General features: G+C 35.6%; 1 protein-coding gene across 1 annotated transcript; it reads right to left on the bottom strand.

Annotated features, from left to right (window-relative positions):
* afg3l1 (AFG3-like AAA ATPase 1) lies at window positions 1-23,154 on the bottom strand. Its single transcript, XM_073831752.1, has 17 exons — window positions 22,946-23,154; window positions 20,757-20,847; window positions 20,578-20,675; window positions 19,880-20,029; window positions 19,206-19,280; window positions 19,005-19,129; window positions 16,681-16,951; window positions 13,884-14,021; window positions 13,642-13,795; window positions 10,616-10,723; window positions 10,300-10,425; window positions 9,979-10,089; window positions 9,575-9,690; window positions 6,992-7,160; window positions 5,450-5,481; window positions 4,912-5,106; window positions 1-683 (listed from the first exon to the last, which is right to left on the bottom strand). Exons 1-17 carry the CDS (start codon window positions 23,066-23,068, stop codon window positions 459-461), a joined length of 2,307 nt encoding a protein of 768 aa, XP_073687853.1. The 5' UTR covers window positions 23,069-23,154; the 3' UTR covers window positions 1-458.
* Between the last annotated feature and the right edge of the window lie 906 nt (window positions 23,155-24,060).

Here is a 24,060-nt window from a genome sequence, read left to right as displayed (position 1 = left end):
TGAAACAACTCCTTTAATTTAATTAAATAATCACAACTTTCAAAACATTTTTTTCCTCAGAACACACAAATGAAAGTTGTACAAATATACATTTTTTTCTTCCACTTCTATTAAGGAAGATTGAATAAAAAGGACAGAATTTAGTTATATAATGGCAGAAACAGAGGGATAAAAAAAGACTAATAAGATCATTCTAAATTATTTATCTGGCATAGAGTTCATGGTGTTGGTGTTACAGTTTATCAGGCATTATATAGACCACATAATGCACAGATTAAGGCATTTCAAATACAGTAAAATCCCTTGCTTCAAATTAACAAGGGAAGTGAAATGCAAATGCCAACACAAATTCACAATCTTCCTCTTTTAAGCCAAGATGACTCTGCTTTCCCCACTAGTTTCCACAGTAAGGCAAGTGTCAGAGGCAGGTGGAAATTATTTCGAGGGCTGTGTTTATTTCAAGCAACCTGTTTTTCTTTTGAAGCTGGAGGTTCTTCCTGGGCTTCTCCTCTCTCTTTGTTCCAGTCCTTCAACCCTTCTGGAAGACTTGTATCTTCCTCAAAGCTTCCAGTGCCCTCGACAAACTCCTCATATGTGGACTTCTCCTCAAATGGCCTGGGCCCCAGCAACTCTATCATATCAGCTTTGTCTAGAACTTCTTTTTCCAGCAAACGCCTACCAACCTATTCACAAAAAAAAGAGAGAGATGGTCACTTTGCAGCTTTTCACATTTGAAATAGTTAACCATTCAACACCCTGGAAAAACAGAATCCTGGGTTATTTTACTTTATGTTTTTCACTGCTCATAAGGGCCAGACGGAATCTGCGGACTTTTTTGGCAATTTCTGCGCAGAATTTTTGGAAAAATCTGTGGAATTCTGCGGAATGGTTTTAAGAGTATAGGAGAGCACAGAAAGCCGAAAAAATTACAAATAACTTTTATTTCAGGTTGACAATACAAATCATATTGGAACAACTGGTTTGTTAAACAAAGCTAGGTCTCTTTTATATTAAATCCACTAAAAGGTGCAGGAAACATTTCTTTTTGAATTGTACACCAATCATCACCTAAACATTTGCATATCATCAAAGACTATAGAAACTCTATCATTCAATAATAAATAAATAGCATGCACTAATAAATAATAAATATTAATAAATAAGTTACTTATAACAACAATGACATATAAATAAAAGTGTTGTAGCAATCAATTAAACACTTAAATAAATGCAGTACACTAGAAAACTACATTCAGTAATAATTTAGTAAGTAAATTATTACTTAATTATTACCAATTTAGTAGTAGAAATAGTAATGCAAAAATTGAGAAATTATTTGAAATTCCTAAAAAAGTGATATTTCCTATTATTATTTTCAGAAGTACATTCTACCACACGATATAGCAATATATTTCTGTCATAACTTCTGTCATAAAGTTAAAACAAACTTTTATTTTGGCGGATTGTACTGAAGAGCTTTGAGTTTGCGTGTGTATCTGACGATAGTTTTTTTTTTTAGGGGAAATGGAGAAATCCTGATGCAGTGACTCTCAAGAGATGAAGTTCATGTACTCTTTATAGTGAGAGGGGCGAGCGTCATGCGTACTTGAGTGTGTACTAGTAGTTGACACTGAGGCGCACATTCACAGAGACGCGCAGAACACGGAGATGTCAGAATAAAGTTGTTGTTTTTTTTGCTTTAGAGACAATTGTGACTTTATCGTGAGTTGATACTTTGTTGGCGATTGATTTTTTTTCTCCATCTCTGCACCGCTATTTTACGGCATTTGAAAAATACACTTCATATACCACCCAGCACAATTACGTTCTCATTTAGCGTGTGATAGAAAAAACTTTTCATACCTTTACAACACAGTAAGTAATCATCACTTTAAATAAAACTAAGCAACAGAACTTTGCTTTCGATTCTTGTGGCGAGCAGATTTGAGATGTTCCAGTGCCGTCTGTCACCTCAGGTAATCGACGGAGTGCTGACAGGATTTACAGAACATCATCCCCCCATCCTCATAAAGTCATTACGGAATTAATTTGCTCTGTCCCGGCCGTAATTTTGGCAGACAGATGACGTTTTTTTTTAACTCTTCAGCAGTTAGTTTGATTTTGGACATTTTAAATGTGTTATTGATCGTACACTAAACTCTCACATACGCCATGTCAAACAGCGCAACTTCAAACGCGAACGTGCGTTGTATACAGTTACTCTCTAACTGGCGGGCGCTACAATCTGCGGAAATCTGCGGAGTATTCTGCGGAAATCTGCGGCCGCGGATTCCGTGCGGGCCTGCTCATAATTGAGGTTCATACAGATACTGTAAAACTAAATTCCAGAACTTTCAAGGACTTTAAACACTACTTTTTTTAGAGATGATTCGATGATTCATTCAAATGATTCGTGAACCTGCACATACTTGTGTGACATAAAAGTGCTGTTTTAAGTTGAACGCACCTTTTCCTTTTGTTTGGAGTGTTCAGTGATTTCCGTCACAAAATATACGTCATTCAACATAACCAATCAGGTTGTGAGCATATCACTATACCATTAGGGTTGCTGTGAAAAATGCCATTGTGAACGCTAAGCGGACCAGGACCAAATATATAATTTTCCTTTTTTGACTGGACCAAATGAACCAAATGAACAGAACCACAAGTGTGAACACACCCTAAAGTTACAATTTAAGTAAAATGATTCACGATCCACGTTCCGAAGTCCTGATCCGAATAATGATTTGAGAATCATCAAATCAGATCAGGACTCGGAACACGGATCGCAAAACATTTGATTTCGATCGGGACTTTTAAATCGCGTAAATGATTTACTGTTTCGAAGCGCTCCAGTCATTTGATTGGGACTTTTGAGCAGGTTCGCAAATCATTTGACTTAGATCAGGACTTCTAATCGCGTATTGCGAATCATTTGATTTTAATTAATTAATTTGAATCATTCAATTCACAAAATAATTCATTAACCCATTCTGATCTAAATCAAATGTTTTGCGATATGATTTAAAGTTCCGACCTAAATCAAACGATTCGCAATGCGCGATTTGAAGTCCTAATCTAAATCAAATGTTTTGCGATAGACGGGGTTCTGATCTAAATCAAAAATTATTTGCGATGTGATTTAAAGTTCCGATCTAAAACAAATGATTCACAATACGCGAAGTTCAGATCTAAATCAAAAATTATTTGCCATGTGATTTAAAGTTCTGATTGAAATCAAATGATTTGAGATAAGCGAAGTTCAGATCTAAATACACAATTAAAAGTTCCAATCTAAAACAAAAGATTCACGACACGTGAAGTACCAAATTAAATCAAATGATTCACGACATGTGAAGTACCGAATTAAATCAAATGATTCACGATATGCAAAGTTCTGCTCTAAATCAAATGATTCACGATACACAATTTAAATTTCCAATCTAAAACAAAAGATTCACAACCCGCAAAGTTCCGATCTAAATCAAATGATTCACGACATGTGAAGTACCGAATTAAATCAAATGATTCACGATATGCAAAGTCCCGATCTAAATCAAATGATTCACGATATGCAAAGTCCCGATCTAAATCAAATGATTTGAGATACACGATTTAAAGTTCCGATCTAAAACAAAAGATTCACAATACGCGAAGTTCAGATCTAAATCAAATTATTTGCAATACGCTATTTGCGGTTCCGATCTAAATTAAATGATTCGCGATTAGAAAAGTTCTGATCTAAATAAAATGTTTTGCGATACACTCTCTGAAGTTCTGATCTAAATCAAATGACACGCAAAGTTCCAATCTAAAAAAAAAAATTTTGCAATACGTGAAGTTCTGATCTAAATCAAATGTTTTGCAATACGCTCTAAAATAAAATGATACGCAAATTTCGGATCTGAATTAAATGATTCGCGATACGCGATTTGAAGTCCTGATCTAAGTCAAATGATTTGCGAATCAGCTCCAAAGTCACAATCTAATTCAAATCAATTGGAGCGCTTTGAAACAGTGAATCATTTTGTGACGCATTGGTTTAAATCATTTGGAGTTTCGAAAAGCTTTGTTTCACCAATCACTAAGTGCTTTTTAAAATCAATGCAAGCGTTGTTGAAATTTGAAAATGAATGGCTCTTTTAATTTGATTTGCTAGTGAATCAGCAAAAGCGTTTTACCATATACTTAGCCAATTGCCAGTAGTACTACTAGCTTACCTCACTACTTTTATAACATTACCTGAAATAAGCAAAAAAAAGTATGTTTTTTTTTAATTGTGTGAATCTTGCGTGAAAAGATATGTGCTTATTGAGAAAATTAAACACGTATGTCATAGATACATTGTCTTTCAATAATTCAAGCACTTTTCAAGCACTATTTTGACACTTTTCAAATATGCTATTTTCCAAGGTTTTCCAGGCCAAGTCACATTCAAGTACTTCAAGCACTTTAAGCACCTTGTATGAACCCTGCATTTTACCCAGTGTTAACAATTCATCAGCTGTATTCATAAGCTGACGTTTCATACAGCACATTCAAGTTCTTACTGAATGGACTTTTCAGACTATAAAGGTAAGAATTAAACTCTCAATTGAAACTGCTGTGTTTTTCATCACTATTTCACAATTTGACCTGAAATGAAGCCCTTTCGAAAGCTTCGCTTCACTCAAATCGGAGCTATAAATCTCATAGTATGAACAAAGAACTTTGATTTAAGGTAGATCTGAGTGACCTCAAAGTAACTGTTGAAGATTACACTGCTACTTTGCCTTATTCAAAGAAAGGAAGCAAGAAAATGAGGAAAATAATGGGACCAAGGACTGAACCCTGAGGCACACCGCAGATCACCACTTCTAACATCTCTGGTTTTCCAGGATAAAATAGCATCGGGTTGTTAGTTGCTCTCACCATTTCCACCTGCTCTCGTTTCTCAGTGACCAGATCCTGTGTTCTCTTAAAGGCGCGGTCGACCAGATCTCTGACCTCCTCGTCAATGAGTTCTGCTGTAGCCTCACTGTAGGGCTTCTCCAGAACCATCTCACCCTGGCGGGGCAGGTCAAATGACACCTGGCCCACTTTGTCGCTCATGCCAAACTGTACAATCTATATGAGAAATGTAAGTAAAGAAAACTCTCAAATAAAGTAAATATGTTCCTAAGACCTGGCTTGCAATCAAAACATTACAGGTTCAAACCCACAAGAAGCAATCAATCTATTACCACAGTTTTGATGAATTGCTTAATTATTGCTAGAGCAGTCAAAGAATCACTTTAACAGATTATTAGCGGATCAACAAAATAATTATTAGTTTCAGCTCTACTCCAAATGGATTGCTCCTGTAAGTATTTGAATAAAAGCTTCTTTTAAATGAAAAAAAAGTGCATAACGTTGCTATAGCACACTGAACCGCTGATTTTATGATACAAGGCAAGCACAATCTCTCTACCTGAGCATACGCCGACTGTGTGACCTTCTTAACACTAGAATTACTGACTTTTTTATTTTTTGGTGAAAGTCCTGAGGTGTGAATCACCCCTGCTGAGATTTTCACACTTCTTCAGCTCGATTCTCCTCCTGCTTTTGTTGTGCAAACACACCCATTTACCTGTGAGGCCTGGCACATTTGCATTTTTTTACTCAGAGTAACTCAGATCCAAGGCAGGCCAAACCTCTGTGTGACATAGAAACCTTCAAAAATGCCTGCCGTATCTATACAAAATATCCCACACATTGACTGACCTGCAAATATTAAAGACACACATTCACATTATATGGGAACACAACTGTTTTATTTGTAAAAAATGTGTGAAAACATGTTCGTACACATACAGAATTATAACACATCACTGAATTATAACACCAAAAGCGAATTTTGTTTTTGTGTGATCGCTCCAGCTTTCAACCATAAAAAAATCTGTCCCTCAGTTCCTGGTTCACCTCTGATCTGTCTTTATTAGTCCCACAAGTGGAAAATCTGCATTGTCATTGCAGAAAAGTAGACAGTGCAAGTCAGAGGGCAATCAGAGGGCAATTGGCACACCTTCTGGGCACCTTCTGGGCAACACCTTTGATTTGATGACAAGGACACGCGGGCAGAACGGGTGAAGACAGACAAATTTGCTGCGATTTCCGACATCTGGACACGCTTCAACAAGAACTGTGCTGAGAGTTTCACTCCAGGAGAACACCTGACCATAGATGAACAGCTGTTCCCTACCAAGGTTCGTTGTCCATTCACACAGTATATTGCAACCAAGCCAGACAAATTTGGGATCAAGTTCTGGATGGCCAGGGATTTGGAGACCAAATATGTTTGCAAGGCATCTCCTTACTTGGGAAAGGACCCCAGTCATCAGAAGGGAGAGAGACTGGCAGAAGCGTGGTCATGAATCTGATGGAGCCATTTTTGGATAATGGGAGAAATGTCACAACGGACAATTTCTTTACTTCACTGTCACTGTCGCACAGACTGCTGGAGCGCAAAACAACGCTACTGGGCACGGTGAATAAAGTCCGACATAAACTTCCTCAACTTGCAAAAGACACTGCACAGCGAGAGGTATTCTCCACTTCAGTGCTTAGAAGTGGCAGTGTCTACTTGACAATTTATGCCCCTAAAAAAAAGAAGACTGTGTGTGTTCTAAGTTCCATGCACCAAAACGTGACGAAAGAAAGAGGAAACCCAACACGATAACAGACTATAACCACATGAAGGTATGTGAATTTGTGTATAATTTTACATATACTCATTACGATAAATACGTCAGGCATTTCTGAAAGTTTGTCACACACATAGGTTTGGCCTGCCTTGGATCTGAGTTATTCTGAGTAAAAAAATGCAAATGTGCCAGGCCTCACAGGTAATGGGTCTGTTTGCACAACAAAAGCAGGAGGACAAAGGCCTGTGAAAATCTCAGCAGGGTGCTTGTAGGTGTTAGGTCCAGGGAATTTACGCAAAATTGCGCAGGTTTAGTAAATCTAGTGTTAAGGTCGTCATGAGCCCCAGTCGTGATCCTGTCAAAAAACACCTGCTCGGCCACGCGCCCGCCAAGCATCATACACATCCTGTCGAAAAGCTGCTCCCGTGTATATAAATACTGCTCTTTTGGAAGGTACTGTGCATAGCCCAGGCCTTTCCCTCTTGGAATTATGGAAACCTGGAACATACAATTAGGGAATGAGTGAACAAATCCAATATATTGCAATCATTTACAGATAAATTTAAACTGATTTAAACTGAACTATACAGCTACAATGCTACTCTCGGTGCGCTCATAGTTTATACATAGTCAGTTTTGCCCCTTGTTCAATGTGTAACGGATCATTGACGTATAAGGATTTTTTAAAGGCTAATTTTAAAATTAAAAAAAATTATATATTTTGTAACTGTTCAAACATTAAGAATGTTGTGTACACATAAATTCATATTTAATTTTTAAATAAAGTGATTTTAGTGTTTGTTCATCTAGATAAATCGGCCGTAGCCTTAAAAAAATGTCATGTGGTGCAACCATGATTTATATTAAAGATTAATTCATTTCCTTAACATGCTTAACATTTTTTGTAAGTAATGATCACATATTTTTGTAGTTAGCAGACTTATTCTTCCTGTAAACTGCATAAAACTGATAAAAATTATTTAAAAATACTGCAGCAGTTATTCATATTTCAGCCACTGAAATGAGCATTTATTTTACTTTGCTTGGCAGTGGAATCTGGTAAAATAGATTAAAATAATTATTAATAAAAAAAGAATACATTGTAATACATAAAATGCAAATTACAATAAAAAAAATCCCAAACTAAAATTACATGCTCTATGTTCTATTGTTTTTTTTTGCATTTTATTATACAAAGATTAAACATAAACCATTTCAAATGACCCAAATTGCATACAAATCTATTCCAAATGGTGCTAAAATAAAGTATTTTATGTATATAAACCATCAATTGAATCTGGGACATATCGTCACCTTAGAATTATAAGGTTCTATCTGACATTTTTGTCAAAATTGAGTTATTCACATATTCCTATTCTGTGACAACTTATTTACATTATTTGATGTTTCTTTTGTAAGCCATGTACATTTGGGGCCTTTTTTCAGAAAACAAAAATGGTTCTATCTACAGAAGTCTATGGAACGCAAAAACTTTGAAGCTCAATATCTCGAAAGTGCGAAAGTTACATGATATTTGGTCGCACCACATGATATTTTCAAATTCAGTCAAAATTTACAAGCACAGAATTGGCCACCTAAACAAAACAAGTAAGCTTTCCACGAAAGGTCACTATGAAATCTATAATAAAAATAAATACTTGTAGAAATAACTAGATATTCATTGTTTTTCGAGGTCATACCATATGATATCCAAATGTGGTAACTAAATAACAGCCATGGTTGATGCTTCCATGGGTCCTTGGCAAATTCATATATAATGCAACGTTCTATCTTTGAATGGATTTCAACATAAAAGTCCCAAAATGGTAATTTCTTGATGGTTGCACCACATGACTTTTTATAAAATGGACATCATCAGATAAAGTTTGTTTGTGTATTATGGAAATATAAATACAAATGCTTTGCTGTTTCATACAGGATTACAAAACACTTTGAAAATCAGGCCAAATAATGCAGTAAATTAATCTGAATAAATTTAGGGTAATTTCGAAGATGTTTCCAAAACAGCAGTTATCACCACGTGATATTTTGACATTTTGAATAACATAAAAATTACACATAACTAATGTTTTTTGAAAATTTAAAGTGGGTACATACATAGGAGAGGTACTTTAAATATATGGCCTCTTTTTATGCATTTAAACCAATTTTAAACTAATAAAATGCAATCAGAAAAAGTTTGTTTGTATATTATGGAAATATAAATACAAATGCTTTGCTGTTTTACACAAAATTACAAAACACTTTGAAAATTCAGGCCAAATAGTGCAGAAAATTAATCTGAATAAATTTAGGGTAATTTCAAAGCAGTTATGGTCAGAAGGTCGCACCACATGATATTTTGAAACTTTGAATAACAGAAAAATTATAAATAACTAATGTTTTTTAACAATTTAAAGTGGGTACACACATGGGAGAGGTACTTCATATATATGGCCTCTTTTTATGCATTTAAACCAAATTTTAACTAAAAAAATGCAATCAGACAAAGTTTGTATATAAAGGAAAATAAATACAAATGCTTCACTGTTTCATACAGGAATACAAAACACTTTGAAAATCAGGCCAAATAGTGCAGAAAATTAATCTGAATAAATCTGGGGTAATTTCAAAGATGTTATGGCCAGACGGTCGCACCACATGAAATTCTGACACTTTGAATAACAGAAAAATTTCAAATAACTAATGGATGTAAAGTGGGTACATACATGGGATATATATAAAATTAAACAAAAAATGCAACTGAACAGAAAATGTAGAGGTCACGTCATTGAGTTTAAGCAAAGCCAATGACATTTTTTTTTTATTTAAAGCAAAAATATGCTATTCATTTCATTTGGTGACTTAAGTATGTAAAATGATTTAAAATAGCTTTTGGGAAATTACATTACCTTGAGCAATGGGTCAGCATGTTGGAGAAACCAGCCCACCACAGCATGTCCTGCTTCATGATAGGCTACAGTCTTTTTCTCAGTGGGTTGTAAAACCTGAGTCTTCTTCTCCAGACCTGTAACATGAGGGCACAAAACATGAAATTACCAAGAATAGTTAAAGTTGCATAAGCCAACTCAAGCAATCGAATGCGGAAAGCTTCAGCACTACTAAAAAGAAATGAATGAATAAAGTCTATATCTCTAAAAGGAAGGAACCATGTAGATAAGAAAAAGAATGGGACCCAGGACTGAACCCTGAGGTACACCACAGGTCACTGCTGATGTCACTAATATGACTTACAGATCTGACATGTACATCATGGTTAGTAGGATATACTGCAATTCTAAGCTATTCCGTTTACCTCCGATGACTCTGTCGATGGCCTGCTCAAAGTGCTTAACACTGATGAATTTATTTAGATGCCTAGCAGCAATGAGTGCTGCTTCATTACAGACATTTGCAATATCAGCACCTGGAGGACAGAAAAATGAGGGTTTTTATATAGTAATATTATGGCAACACTCAGGATTACTCAATTATCATATCACATCAGCCTCCGCTCAAACATGAGTTTCAAATATATAATAATAATACAATGTATAATGTTTTTTTCTGCTGTGGTTTGCACATTTTTTTTGTTCAATAGGAAAATGAGTGTCCAAATAAATCATCGCTCACTCACCAGTGAATCCAGGCGTAGCAGCTGCCATCTTCCTTGCAATGGTATTCCGGTCCAGATTGGGGTCCAGTTTGAGGGGCTGCAGATGCACTTTGAATATGGATGCTCGACCCTTAATGTCAGGTGGTCCTAAAGGATTGACAGAGCACAAACCTTTGATAGTGGAATATAATGGTTCTAAACCCACTGCACATAAAAATCATTAGCATTTACACTTATTGCAAAGAAAACACTGTCATTTCTTAATGGTGTAAATACAATCTAGTGCTATTTGCAATCTCTTGACACTTGACACTGAACTGAAGAGTAATGTTCTTACCCAAATAAATCTGTCTGTCGAACCTCCCTGGTCGCATCAGTGCAGGGTCAAGGACATCCGGTCTGTTTGTACCAGCCAGAACTACAACATTTGTACTTGTATTAAATCCTGTAAAAACAAAATGAGTAATAATGTTGCTTTGAAAACTTAGGATTTTTCAGATCAAATACAAGTCAAGATCTCATGTGTACAAATTAAACCATGACAGTTTTCCAGAAGTTCCATGATTTCAATTTTAACATTTGTAAAAGATATTTTTTATGATTGAAGGTACCACTGATACTATGAAAGCACTTTAGTGCCATGTAAAAAAAAAAAAAAAAAAGCATTAAAGTTGAAATGTTTCAAGAATCAAGTCGAATTACGAGAATTAAATTGTAGCACTTAAAGTTATAATATTTTAATAGTATAGCTTGCGCATACAATTGGCCCGAAATTGAGAGCATCAGGAAAGGTTGCCAGGCCACTGAATTGATTTGAACATATGTGGGATTATTAGCAGAAATCATACCATGTTTTATAATCGGTAACTTTATTCCGACTTTATTCTCAAAACACTTCGACTTTATTCCTCGAAACGTTCCGACTTTGTTCCTCGAAACGTTCCGACTTTGTTTCCTGAAACATTCTGACTTTATTCCTCGAAACATTCCGACATTATTCTCGAAACATTTCGACTTTATTCTCGAAACATTCCGACTTTATTCCCGAAACATTCCGACTTTATTCCCGTAACATTCCGACTTTATTCCCGAAACATTCCGACTTTATTCCCGAAACATTCCGACTTTATTCCTCAAAACATTCCGATTTTATTCCCTCGAAACATTCCGATTTTATTCCTCAAAACATTCCGATTTTATTCCCTCGAAACATTCCGACTATATTCCCTGAAACACTCCGACTTTATTCTCAAAACACTTCGACTTTATTCCCTCGAAACATTCCGACTATATTCCCTGAAACACACCGACTTTATTCTCAAAACACTTCGACTTTATTCCTCGAAACGACCCGACTTTATTCCTCGAAACATTCCGACTTTATTCCTCAAAACATTCCGATTTTATTCCCTCGAAACATTCCGATTTTATTCCTCAAAACATTCCGATTTTATTCCCTCGAAACATTCCGACTATATTCCCTGAAACACTCCGACTTTATTCTCAAAACACTTCGACTTTATTCCCTCGAAACATTCCGACTATATTCCCTGAAACACACCGACTTTATTCTCAAAACACTTCGACTTTATTCCTCGAAACGACCCGACTTTATTCCCGAAACATTCCGACTTTATTCCTCAAAACATTCCGATTTTATTCCCTCGAAACATTCCGACTATATTCCCTGAAACACTCCGACTTTATTCTCAAAACACTTCGACTTTATTCCCTCGAAACATTCCGACTATATTCCCTGAAACACACCGACTTTATTCTCAAAACACTTCGACTTTATTCCTCGAAACGACCCGACTTTATTCCTCGAAACATTCAGATTTTATTCCCTCGAAACATTCCGACTATATTCCCTGAAACACTCCGACTTTATTCTCAAAACATTCCGACTTTATTCCTCGAAACGTTCCGACTTTATTCCTCGAAACGTTCCGACCTTATTCCTCGAAACGTTCCGACCTTATTCCTCGAAACATTCCGACTTTATTCCCGAAACATTCCGACTTTATTCCTCAAAACATTCCGATTTTATTCCCTCGAAACATTCCGACTATATTCCCTGAAATACCCCGACTTTATTCTCAAAACACTTCGACTTTATTCCCTCGAAACATTCCGACTATATTCCCTGAAACACTCCGACTTTATTCTCAAAACATTCCGACTTTATTCCTCGAAACGTTCCGACTTTATTCCTCGAAACGTTCCGACCTTATTCCTCGAAACGTTCCGACCTTATTCCTCGAAACATTCCGACTTTATTCCCGAAACAATCCGACTTTATTCCCGAAACATTCCGACTTTATTCCCGAAACATTCCGACTTTATTCCCGAAACATTCCGACTTTATTCCCGAAACATTCCGACTTTATTCGCGAAACATTCCGACTTTATTCGCGAAACATTCCGACTTTATTCCCGAAACATTCCGACTTTATTCCCGAAACATTCCGACTTTATTCCTCGAAACACTTCGACTTTATTCTTGAAACATTCCGACTTTATTCCTGAAACATTCCGACTTTATTCCTCGAAACATTCCGACTTTTTTATTCTTGTAATTATGACTTTATTCTCAAAACATTTCAACTTTATTCTTTATTCTCATAATTTTGGCTTTAATAACTTCATTAAAAAAATAATGTCAAAATAGTTTTTCTCAAAATATTTCTTATATTCTTCTAACATTTCGACTTTATTCTCAAAAACTTTGACTTTATTCTTGAAAACTATGGCTTTATTCTCAAAACTCAATATTACGAGAATAAAGTAGAAGAGTTTCGAGAATAAAGTCTAAATATTTTATTCTTTATACTCGTAATGTTTGATTTTGTATTTTTTTATTGTTTTTTTTTAACGTGGCACTAAACATTGTTGTACTAATACCAATATTACTAATGTCTATGAAATTGTTCTTTTTTCTCTAATATTTAACCATTGACTAGTCATTCAACATTACAGTATAATTGAGAGCTATCGATTTGTACATTCATTAGACTTTAAAAAAATAACAACTTGTGACTTGTTTATGTAAACTTAAAACAATCTTCACATAAACCCATTATTTACCCGTGCCCTTCTGCAAGTAGGAAATACACAGAAATTGAATACAGTTATCAAACACTAAATTAAATATAGATAAATCCTTAAAGCTACAAAAGTTATTGATTTGAAGCAGCAGTTAAGCAGAACCTAGCCCCGCCCCTGTGTTAAATATGTTTAATGGCATTAAACTGTAAAAACAAATCGCCTGCGTTGACGCTAATTTTGACAGCACTACTTTCAAGTTGTTTACACTATTTAAATCTATTCTATGACCTCTTAATCGAAGATCGAACTGCTTACCATCCATTTCCACCAATAGCTGATTGAGTGTGTTTTCCTGTTCACTCTGGCCACCAAAATTTCCCCCACCCCTTTTCCTCCCCACAGCATCAATCTCATCAATGAAGAGGATGCACGGGGCGTTCTTCCTCGCCATAGCAAACATGTCTCTCACCTAGTGAAAAACACAAATAGAAGTCTTTTTAGGTAAAAATGATTTAATTTTAATGGAATTGAATTTGAAATCAGATGTTTAAACTTACTCTGGCCGGACCAACTCCAACGAACATCTCCAGAAACTCTGAACCGTTGACTGTAATGAAAGGAACGTTAGCCTCTCCAGCAGTAGCTTTAGCGAGCAGCGTTTTACCTGTTCCTGGAGGACCTGACAGCACAGCACCCTGAAAAAACACAGGACATTAATTAACTAGATAAAAAAGTTAGTCAAGACAAGCCTAGCTTGAAGGTTTAAAGCAGCTGTTGAACTTTACATAGATTAGGTGTTTAGCATGTTGCTAGCATGATTAAAATGTAGCATGATTCTAACATTCTTCTAACATGTTTAGTATGTTTCCAACAGGATTGGCAAGTTACGAGCATGTCATTAGCAAGTTTTTTAACATGTTTAACAAGTTGCTAGCATGTTTCTAACATTCTTCTAACATGTTTAGTATGTTTCCAACAGGATTAGCAAGTTACGAGCATGTCATTAGCAAGTTTTTTAACATGTTTAACAAGTTGCTAGCATGTTTCTAACATTATTCTAACATGTTTAGTATGTTTTTAACATGATTAGCAAGTTACTAACATGTCATTAGCACATTTATATGTTTCCAGCCTGATCAGCAAGCTGCTAACTTTTTTTAGCATGATTAACAAGTTGGTAACATGTTTTTAAGATGATTAACAAGTTGCTAGCATGTTTCTAACATGTTTCTATCATGATTAGCAAGTTTCTAGCATGTTTCTAAGATGATTAACAAGCTGTTAGCACATTTTTAACACGTTTCTATCATAAGTTGCTAACATGTTTCTAACATGATTAACAAGTTGCTAATGTGTTTCCAGCATGTTTCTAGCATGATTAGAATTTGCTAGCATGCTTCTAGCATGATTAGCAAGTTTCTAGCATGTTTCTAAGATGATTAACAAATTGCCAGCACGTTTGTAACATGTTTCTGTCATACGTTGCTAACATGTTTCTAGCATGATAGGCAAGTTGCTAATGAGGTTCCTGCATGCTTCTAGCATGATTAGAATTTACTAGCATGCTTCTGAGCTGCTAACATGTTTCTAACACGTTTCTAGCCTAACAACTTGCTAGCATGTTTAACAAATTGCTAACATGTTTCTAGCATGATTAACATGTTATTTAAATGTCATTAGCATGACTGACAAGTTACTAGCATGATTAACAAGTTACTAGCATGTTGCTAGCATGATTAACATGTTACTAACATGATTAGCAAGTTACTAGCATGTTGCTAGCATGATTAACATGTTACTAACATGATTAGCAAGTTACTAACATGTTGCTAGCATGATTAACATGTTACTAACATGATTAGCAAGCTACTAGCATGGTGCTAGCATGATTAGCATGTTATTAACATGATTAACAAGTTACTAGCATGTTGCTAGCATGATTAACATGTTACTAACATGATTAGCAAGTTACTAGCATGTTGCTAGCATGATTAACATGTTACTAACATGATTAGCAAGTTACTAGCATGTTGCTAGCATGATTAACATGTTACTAACATGATTAGCAAGTTACTAGCATGTTGCTAGCATGATTAGCATGTTACTAACATGATTAGCATTTTGCTAGCATGATTAACATGTTACTAACATGATTAGCAAGCTACTAGCATGGTGCTAGCATGATTAGCATGTTACTAACATGATTAACAAGTTACTAGCATGTTGCTAGCATGATTAACATGTTACTAACATGATTAACAAGTTACTAGCATGTTGCTAGCATGATTAACATGTTACTAACATGATTAACAAGTTACTAGCATGTTGCTAGCATGATTAACATGTTACTAACATGATTAGCAAGTTACTAGCATGTTGCTAACATGATTAGCATGTTACTAACATGATTAGCAATCGACTAGCATGGTGTTAGCATGATTAGCATGTTATTAACATGATTAGCAAGCTACTAGCATGGTGCTAGCATGATTAGCATGTTATTAACATGATTAGCAAGCTACTAGCATGGTGCTAGCATGATTAGCATGTTATTAACATGATTAACAATCTACTAGCATGGTGCCAGCATGATTAGCATGTTATTAACATGATTAGCAAGCTACTAGCATGGTGCCAGCATGATTAACAAGTTACTAACATGATTAGCAAGCTACTAGCATGTTGCTAGCATGATTAACATGTTACTAACATGATTAGCAAGTTACTAGCATGTTGCTAGCATGATTAACATGTTACTAACATGATTAGCAATCTACTAGCATGTTGCTAGCATGATTAACATGTTACTAACATGATTAGCAATCTACTAGCATGTTGCTAGCATGATTAACATGTTACTAACATGATTAGCAAGTTACTAGCATGTTGCTAGCATGATTAGCATGTTACTAGCATGATTAGCAAGCTACTAGCATGTTACTAGCATGATTAGCATGTTACTAGCATGACTGTAGTTGCTAGGCTAGGCTAGACAGTTAAATAGATTAGAAATAGTCGATAGAAGGGAATTTAGTCTCAAAGGATTCTGGGAGTTTAAATTTGAATTTTGACAGTTGGAGTTTGAATAGTTTTGGCTCATTTGAACATTCCATCAATGTAAGTCTATGGGATTTTTCCCAGTTTTAATCGTCATTTTTAGGAAAACTGTAAGTCGGATCAGTTAGAAAACATAGAGCACTCTAAGTGAGATCAGTCTGAAGAACTGGGCTGAGTTTGGTGGTTCTAGCTTGAAAGCTCTAGGAGGAGTAGCGTTCAGGAGTGGCTTTCTCAAGCCAACCTAATAATAAGGTTCAGCCAATAACCTTCAGTTAATTTTCTTCTGGAAGGTCGTACCTTAGGAATCTTAGCACCCAGATCCTGGTATTGTTGTGGGTTCTTGAGGAAATTGACAAACTCCATGATCTCCACCTTGGCTTCTTCGCATCCAGCCACATCCTTGAACTTGATGTCAATATCGTCCTTCATCATCTTGGCGGTTGATTCGCTCATGCTGAAGGGCCCGCCCCTTCCTCCGCCCATCCCTCCTCCCATTGGCCCACGGCGCAGAGTGAAAAGCAAGAAGCCAATCAAAAGCAGGGTGGGAATGAAACTCATCAGAAAAGACCTGGAGAAAGAGAAAGCAATAATCAACATATCAGACTCTGCTCATTACTCACAGCAACAAACCAATGAAGTATTTTATGTATTTTTTTTAAATTTTTTATTTTAGATTTGGTAGCGCTGGAGGGTGATGTGTGGGAGAATTAAAAATATAGATAATTTAGTCATAAAATTACTAATGTTTTGCATTATTAAGTGCAATTACTAAGAATATTAAATGCTCATGCCCAGCTAACAATTTTTGGTTCCCAGAACGTTCCCTATTGGTTAGCCAGGAAAGTTTTCTTTGCGTAAATAGAACGTTCCCTTTAGGTTAGGGGAACCTTCCGGAAACGTTCCTGCAACGCTCTAAGAACATTCCCAGTAGGTTCCCAGAACGTTCCCCTAACCTACATGGAATGTTCTGGGAAGGTTCTTTTTAGGTTAAAAAATAAAACCTAAAAATAACCTGCTGGGAACATTCTGGGAACGTTCTCTGTAGGTTATTAAATTAAAACCTAAAAATAACCTGTAGGGAACGTTCTGGGAACGTTCTCTGTAGGTTATTAAATTAAAACCTAAAAATAACCTGTAGGGAACGTTCTGGGAAAGTTCTTTATTGGTTATTAATAAGAGAACCTACAGGGGATGTTCTGGGAACGTTCTCATTTGGTTCCCAAAACAATAACCAAATGGAAACCATATGGTAACGTTAGGGGAACGTTCTGTGTTTGCTGGGTGTCTTGTTTATTTCATGTTTATACAGATTTGATAGTAAAGCACTAAACTTGAGTTGGGAAGCATACAAAATTTACTTTTATTAACAGTTACATTTGCAAAATCAATTTTTTATATAGAAAATATATATATTTTACTTTTAATAAATGGATTTTATTAAGATTAATTATATGGAACAGACCAATTTTAGTGATTATGTGTGATTTAGTCACAAGTTTGTTTTTCAAGGCACTTTGTGAATTTTCTTACTTCATACACAAAAAAAAAAAGTGTAAAACTGACAGAATCAGATTTCTTGATGATTTAATATTTTCTAATAGTGATTTTATAATTTCAAAATATAAGACAAAACGTAGAAATGAATGACTAAAAAGGCCAATAAATGCTCCTCTGCTGCCATCTAATGGTTATAATGGTGATTTTATGTTTTTTTTTGTTTTAGATTTGGTAGTGCTGGAGGGTGATGTGTGGGAGAATTAAAAATATAGATTATTTAGTCATAAAATTACTAATGTTTTGGATTAATAAGTACAGTTACTAAGAATATTAAATGCTCATGTCTTGTTTATTTCATGTTTATGCAGATTTAATAATAAAGCACTAAGCTTGAGTTGGGAAGACAACATTGACTTTTATTAACAACAGTAACAGTATTTGCAAAATCTAATTTTTTTATATAGAAAATATATATATTTTACTTTTAATAAATAGATTTTATTAAGATTAATTATATAGAACAGACCAATTTTAGTGATTATGTGTGATTTAGTCAGAAATTAAAGCAAAGTTTGTTTTTTCAAGGCACTTTGTGAATTTTCTTACTTCATACACACAAAAAAAGTGTAAAACTGCCAGAATCAGATTTCTTGATGATTTGATATTTTATAATAGTGATTTTATAATTTCAAAATATAAGACAAAATGTAGAAATGAATGACTAAAAAGGCCAATAAATGCTCATCTGCTGCCATCTACTGGTTATAATGGTGATTTTGTTTTTTTTAAATTTTATTTTAGATTTGGTAGTGCTGGAGGGTGATGTGTGGGAGAATTAAAAATATAGATTATTTAGTCATAAAATTACCTAACGCTGATAATTTCTCTGATTGGTTTATTTGTTTTAAAGTAAAAAAATTGGGTGAACATCTAAGTGTAGTGATTCCAAGGGTTGTATTACTGTTTTTATTGTGTTTTTCATCAAATAAATGCAGCTTTGATGCTCATGAGAGGTACTTAAAAAACATACTTAAAAAAATGCCCCAATCTTTTGAACAGTAGTTGTATGTAAAATGAAAATAATCAAACATAGACATTAAACAGACTAGTCCTGACAGACTCACCCATCACTCTCTGTGGTGTAGACCACTGCAGCTCTATTGGACGGCTCCAAACCCAGCTCATAGTGAGCAGCTTCTAGATTCCTCTCGAACGTGTCCACGCTGCCGATGTTAAACCACACGTAACTCTGAAGGCAAATGACAACATATTAATGCCAGTCCACAAAAACACAAGCTAATGGACAGCAAATAAATATAACTCACTCCTTCAGAGCTGTCAGCCCCAGGTACCAGGATGACCCTAACAAACTGTTTATTCACCACCTCTAAACGGTCAACCTGTGCAGAAAAAGACACAATAGCAGTTCAATGTGTGCTGTGAGCCTTGAACACCTTTGAAATGTGTTCATTATTGAGAAAAAAAAGACAGACAATCTATATTCTACATCTATAGGCTATTGAGAAGCTACAGTGCCTTCATTTTTTCACATTTTGTTTTGTTGCTGCCTTATGTTAAACTGCTTTAAATTACTTTTTTCCCACATCAATCTACATCTCATACACCATAATGACAAAGCACAAAACAGGTTTGTAACATATTTTTGTATGCCAAAAATCATTAGGATATTAAGTAAAGATCATGTTTCATGAAGATATTTTGTCAATTTTCCTACTGTAAATATATCAAAACTTAATGTTTCATTTGTAATATGCATTGCTAAGAACTTGGACAAATTTAAAGGCGACTTTCTCAATATTTAGATGTTTTTGCACCCTCAGATTGGCAGATTTTCAAATAGTTGTCTCTCGACCAAATATTGTCCTATTCTAACAAACTTCAGCTTTCAGATGATGTACAAATTTCATTTTCAAAAAGTTGCATATTTCCTATTTAGTTGTCATAACTCACTCCTGTAAATCACAAACATTATTCTCACCAGTCCTCTGTCCAGGTACCGATGGACAAAATCCTTCCAGGTAATTTCCCGGCCTGGATCTCTGAGGTAGAGGTACAGCAGGACAGACGCAACGCCTCCCAGAGTGATCAAAATATAGCGGAAATCCTTATCGTCCCAGGGTACATCTCCCTGAGTGACATTAAAAACATACATGCTTTAATCTTACTGCCACCATTTTTTGGGGGGGAAAAATAAAAAATAAAACTAAATTAATAAACATATATATGACTAAAATTGTGTTCTTGACAGTTTTGGTGAGATTCACCCAAAAACCACTGTGGACACTGCAAAAAATGGTTTTCTTACTTAAAATTTTTGTCTTGTTTCCAAAATATCTGAAAATTCTTAAATCAAGAAGGATTTTCTAGATAAGTAAAAATTGTCTTTTTTTTTTTTCAGAAAATCAAAATTAAGTGAGTTTTTGCTCTAAACAAGCAAAATAATCAAGCAAAAAAATTATTTTTGCTTACCCTATTGGCAGATTATTTTGCTTGTTCTAAGCAGAAACTCACTTAATTTGGACTTGTTCTTTCTGAAAACAAGACAATGATTTTTACTTGTCTAGAAAATCCTTCTCGATTTAAGAATTTTTAGATATTTTGACTGGAAGCAAGACAAAAAATCTAAGTAAGAAAAGCATTTTTTGCAGTGGAGCAGTGTGCCTTTTGTATATTTACCTGTAATAATCGACTCTTCCAGTCTTTCCTCCCTCCTTTCCTTCCTCTTCCTCCTCCTCCTCCTCCTGGCCGATGCTCTGGTCCGCTTGCTTTACCATCTGAGAGTTACAAGACGGTCTGTAAAATATGATTTAAGTGACAACAAATGCTTTCCCACCATACGTCTAGTGATATCTTACCTTTAGGTGCGTCTGTGGAATAAGACAAGAGCGGGAATGTGTACTGGTTCCCTATGGATGATACTGGTTTAAGGCGGTTCAAGGCTAAAAACTACAAAAGAAAGGAAGAAATTATGGGGTGAATTCATGAAACATAAACAGTTGAGGTCAAAAGTTTACATACACCTTGCGGAATCTGCAAAGTGGTAATTATTTGACCAAAATAAAAGGGATCATACAAAATGCATGTTATTTGTTATTTAGTACTGACCTGAATAAGAGATTTCACATTGAAGATGTTTACATATAGTTTACATATGACCCTGTTCAAAAGTTTACATACACTTGATTTTTTACTTTATACTGTGTTGTTCCCTGAATGATCCACAGCTGTGTTTTTTTTTTTGGGTTTAGTGATAGTTGTTTATGAGTCCCTTGTTTGTCCTGAACAGTTCAACTGCCTGCTGTTCTTCAGAAAACCCTGGTGAAAACAACAGCTAAAACCAGCCTAGGCTGATTGGGTGGTCAACCAGCCTGGTTTTAGCTGGTCAACAAGCCACTTTTCCCAGTCTGGCCAGGGCAGTCAGGCTGGGAGACCACCAGCTAAAACCAGACTGGCCAGACTGGGAGACCAGCTTAAACCAGCTAAGACCAGCCAACCAGCCTAGGCTGGTTTTAGCTGTTCTTTTTTAGCAGGGAAATCCTTCAGGTCCCACAAATTCTTTGGTTTTCCAGTGTTTTTGTGTATTTGAAAGATTCCAACAATAGGCGTGTTTCCATGATCAGATTTGCACAAAACTTTGGCGATATTTTATAAACGTTGATTAGAAAGCATTGCGAAATGACGGTGTTTCCATTAACCTTTGTTATGTGACTGAAACTTAATTTTTTCCTCTTGCAGATTTTTGTGGGATTTGGGCTATATTTAATCGAATGTGACCTGTAAATGTGAAAAGAAAAAAGAAGAAAAAAAAAAAAAAAGGTTTCCATTGCTGTTTTGCGAAATATTCCTTTTTTGAATTGCCTGAAAAACCACCTTACGCGAGCGTGAAAACTTTTTTGCGATATATGGGAGTTTTTGCGCAATTGACGCGTTTCCATTAGGTGTATTTTCAATGCGCAATTTCAATTTGTGCAATTTTAGCGGTATTGGAAATGCAGCTACTGATGCTCCAGAAGGTAAAACCATGCATTAAGGGGGGTGAAAACTTTTGGAATTTGAAGATGAGGGTAAATTTAAGTTATTTCGTCTTCTTGGAAACATGTATCTTTTGTAGGTTTTGAAGGGCAGTACTAAATGATAATAATATGATATTTAGGCAAAATAAGCAAAATGTACACATCTTGATTCTGTTCAAAAGTTTTCACCCCCGGCTCTTAATGCATGTTTTTTCCTTCTGGAGCATCAGTGAGTGTTTGATCTTTCTGTAATAGTTGCATATGAGTCCCTCAGTTGTCCTCAGTGTGAAAAGATGGATCTCAAAATCATACAGTCATTGTTGGAAATGGTTCAATTAAACAAAAATGCTGGAAAACCAAAGAACTTGTGAGACCCAAAGGATTTTTCTAAAGAAAAGCAGACTGTTCTCAACTGTTCAGGACAAATAAAGGACTCATGAACTGTCACTAAACAAAAAAACACAGCTGTGGATCATTCAGGTCACAACACAGTATTAAAAATCAAGTGTATGTAAACTTTTGAACAGGCTCATTTTTATAAAGTCAACTATTATTTTCTCTTGTGGACTATATGTAAATGTCTTAAATGTGAGATATCTTATTCCAGGTCAGTACTAAAAAAACAAAATGCATCTTGTATGATCCCTTCCTCTCTTATTTCAGTAAAATAATGAACATTTTGCAGATTCTGATTCAACTCCATAGCTAAATCAGTTCAAGCTAACTCATCATGACACAGTTATTTTTGTTACATCATAACAAAGAAGATGCGTTACATCATAAACAGGTGTCAGATATGTGTATTTGACTGATGAATAACATCATGTATATGCTTAATAATATATACATGATACATAAATCCATAGATGGATAGATAGATAGATAGATAGATAGATAGATAGATAGATAGATAGATAGATAGATAGATAGAGGTCTCGTACATAAGTCAAAACAGACCAACACAATAATGTGATATAATAAACCAGTGTGTGTCTGATGAAATATAAACATGTCCTCTCTCTCAGTCTCACCCGCGGATGAATAACGTTAACGTTAGCGGCGAGTCTCCCAACAGCTCCAGCGTTGAAGCGGAATAAAGCTCTGGATCCGCAGCGCACGGAAGCAGCAGCAGCCGCGGAGAGCAGCCCTGCCATGAGCGCCACACTTCAGCCCAAATCCCTCACGACAATCTCTCTGAACCGCCGATGTCCATGAGTTGGGTAACTGCTGCTCTGAATGACATTTCCACCAACAAGACCCCTGTGGCCGCCTCTGCGAAATGCCTGATTGAGATTTCCAAAGTGATCCTTTCGTTTTGATATTATTGTTATTTTTTAAGGTGAAATGAGTAATTGTATGTATTCAATATGTTTTGGAGGTTACGATTATTTTTTAGTGATATATATCCACCGGCAAAAATGTGTTTACTTTTGAACAGGCGGTAAAAGGCAACTTCGGGTCCTTGTGTACATTGTTCAAGCGCTAACCACGCCCCGCAAATGATTTGAACGATTTCATTGGTTATGTCTATCATGTGGAAATCGTCTTTTCCTCCAGATGGCGCTGAGTGGCGTGCGAATGATGAATTGAGTTTCTTATGCATGTTATTGCTACACACACGAAAAGTAATGTCAAGATGCGCTGTCCTGGAGAACATTCATGCAAATGCAGTGAATGTGAACAGTTGGGAAAACTACAGATGTCTCAAAATATATGATCTGTGCATCCGGTCTTAAAGCGACAGCACGTAAACCTGCTGTGACTGTGTCATAACTATTAACTATTTTTATAGGTCGTTTATATGTTGCATTTCAGACTTTATGACTCAGTTTAACTCAACAGTAGCGAGTTTGTCAGTTCTGAGGGACAAAATGTCAAAAGTGTGAGATATAAACTCATGATTCTGAGCTGAGGGGAAAAGGGAGAATGTCTTTTCTTATCAGAATTGTAAGATATATTCTCGGAATTGGGAAAATGAAGTCATAATTTTGATAAAACTTTACTCTTTTATTCCATGGCTTCTATAGACTGCTACTTAACTGTCATTAACCCTCACAGCCTCATTCTCATCCAAGAAAAGAAATGTAAAATGCCATCTACCCTGTCTAAGGTCTTACCATTCGTCATAAACACAGCCACAATCAAA

The sequence above is a fragment of the Garra rufa genome, chromosome 25 (assembly GCF_049309525.1).
Source record: "Garra rufa chromosome 25, GarRuf1.0, whole genome shotgun sequence".
NCBI lineage: Eukaryota > Metazoa > Chordata > Actinopteri > Cypriniformes > Cyprinidae > Garra > Garra rufa.
The sequence above is the reverse complement of the archived record's forward strand: the minus strand, read 5'-3'. Positions and strand labels throughout refer to the sequence as shown.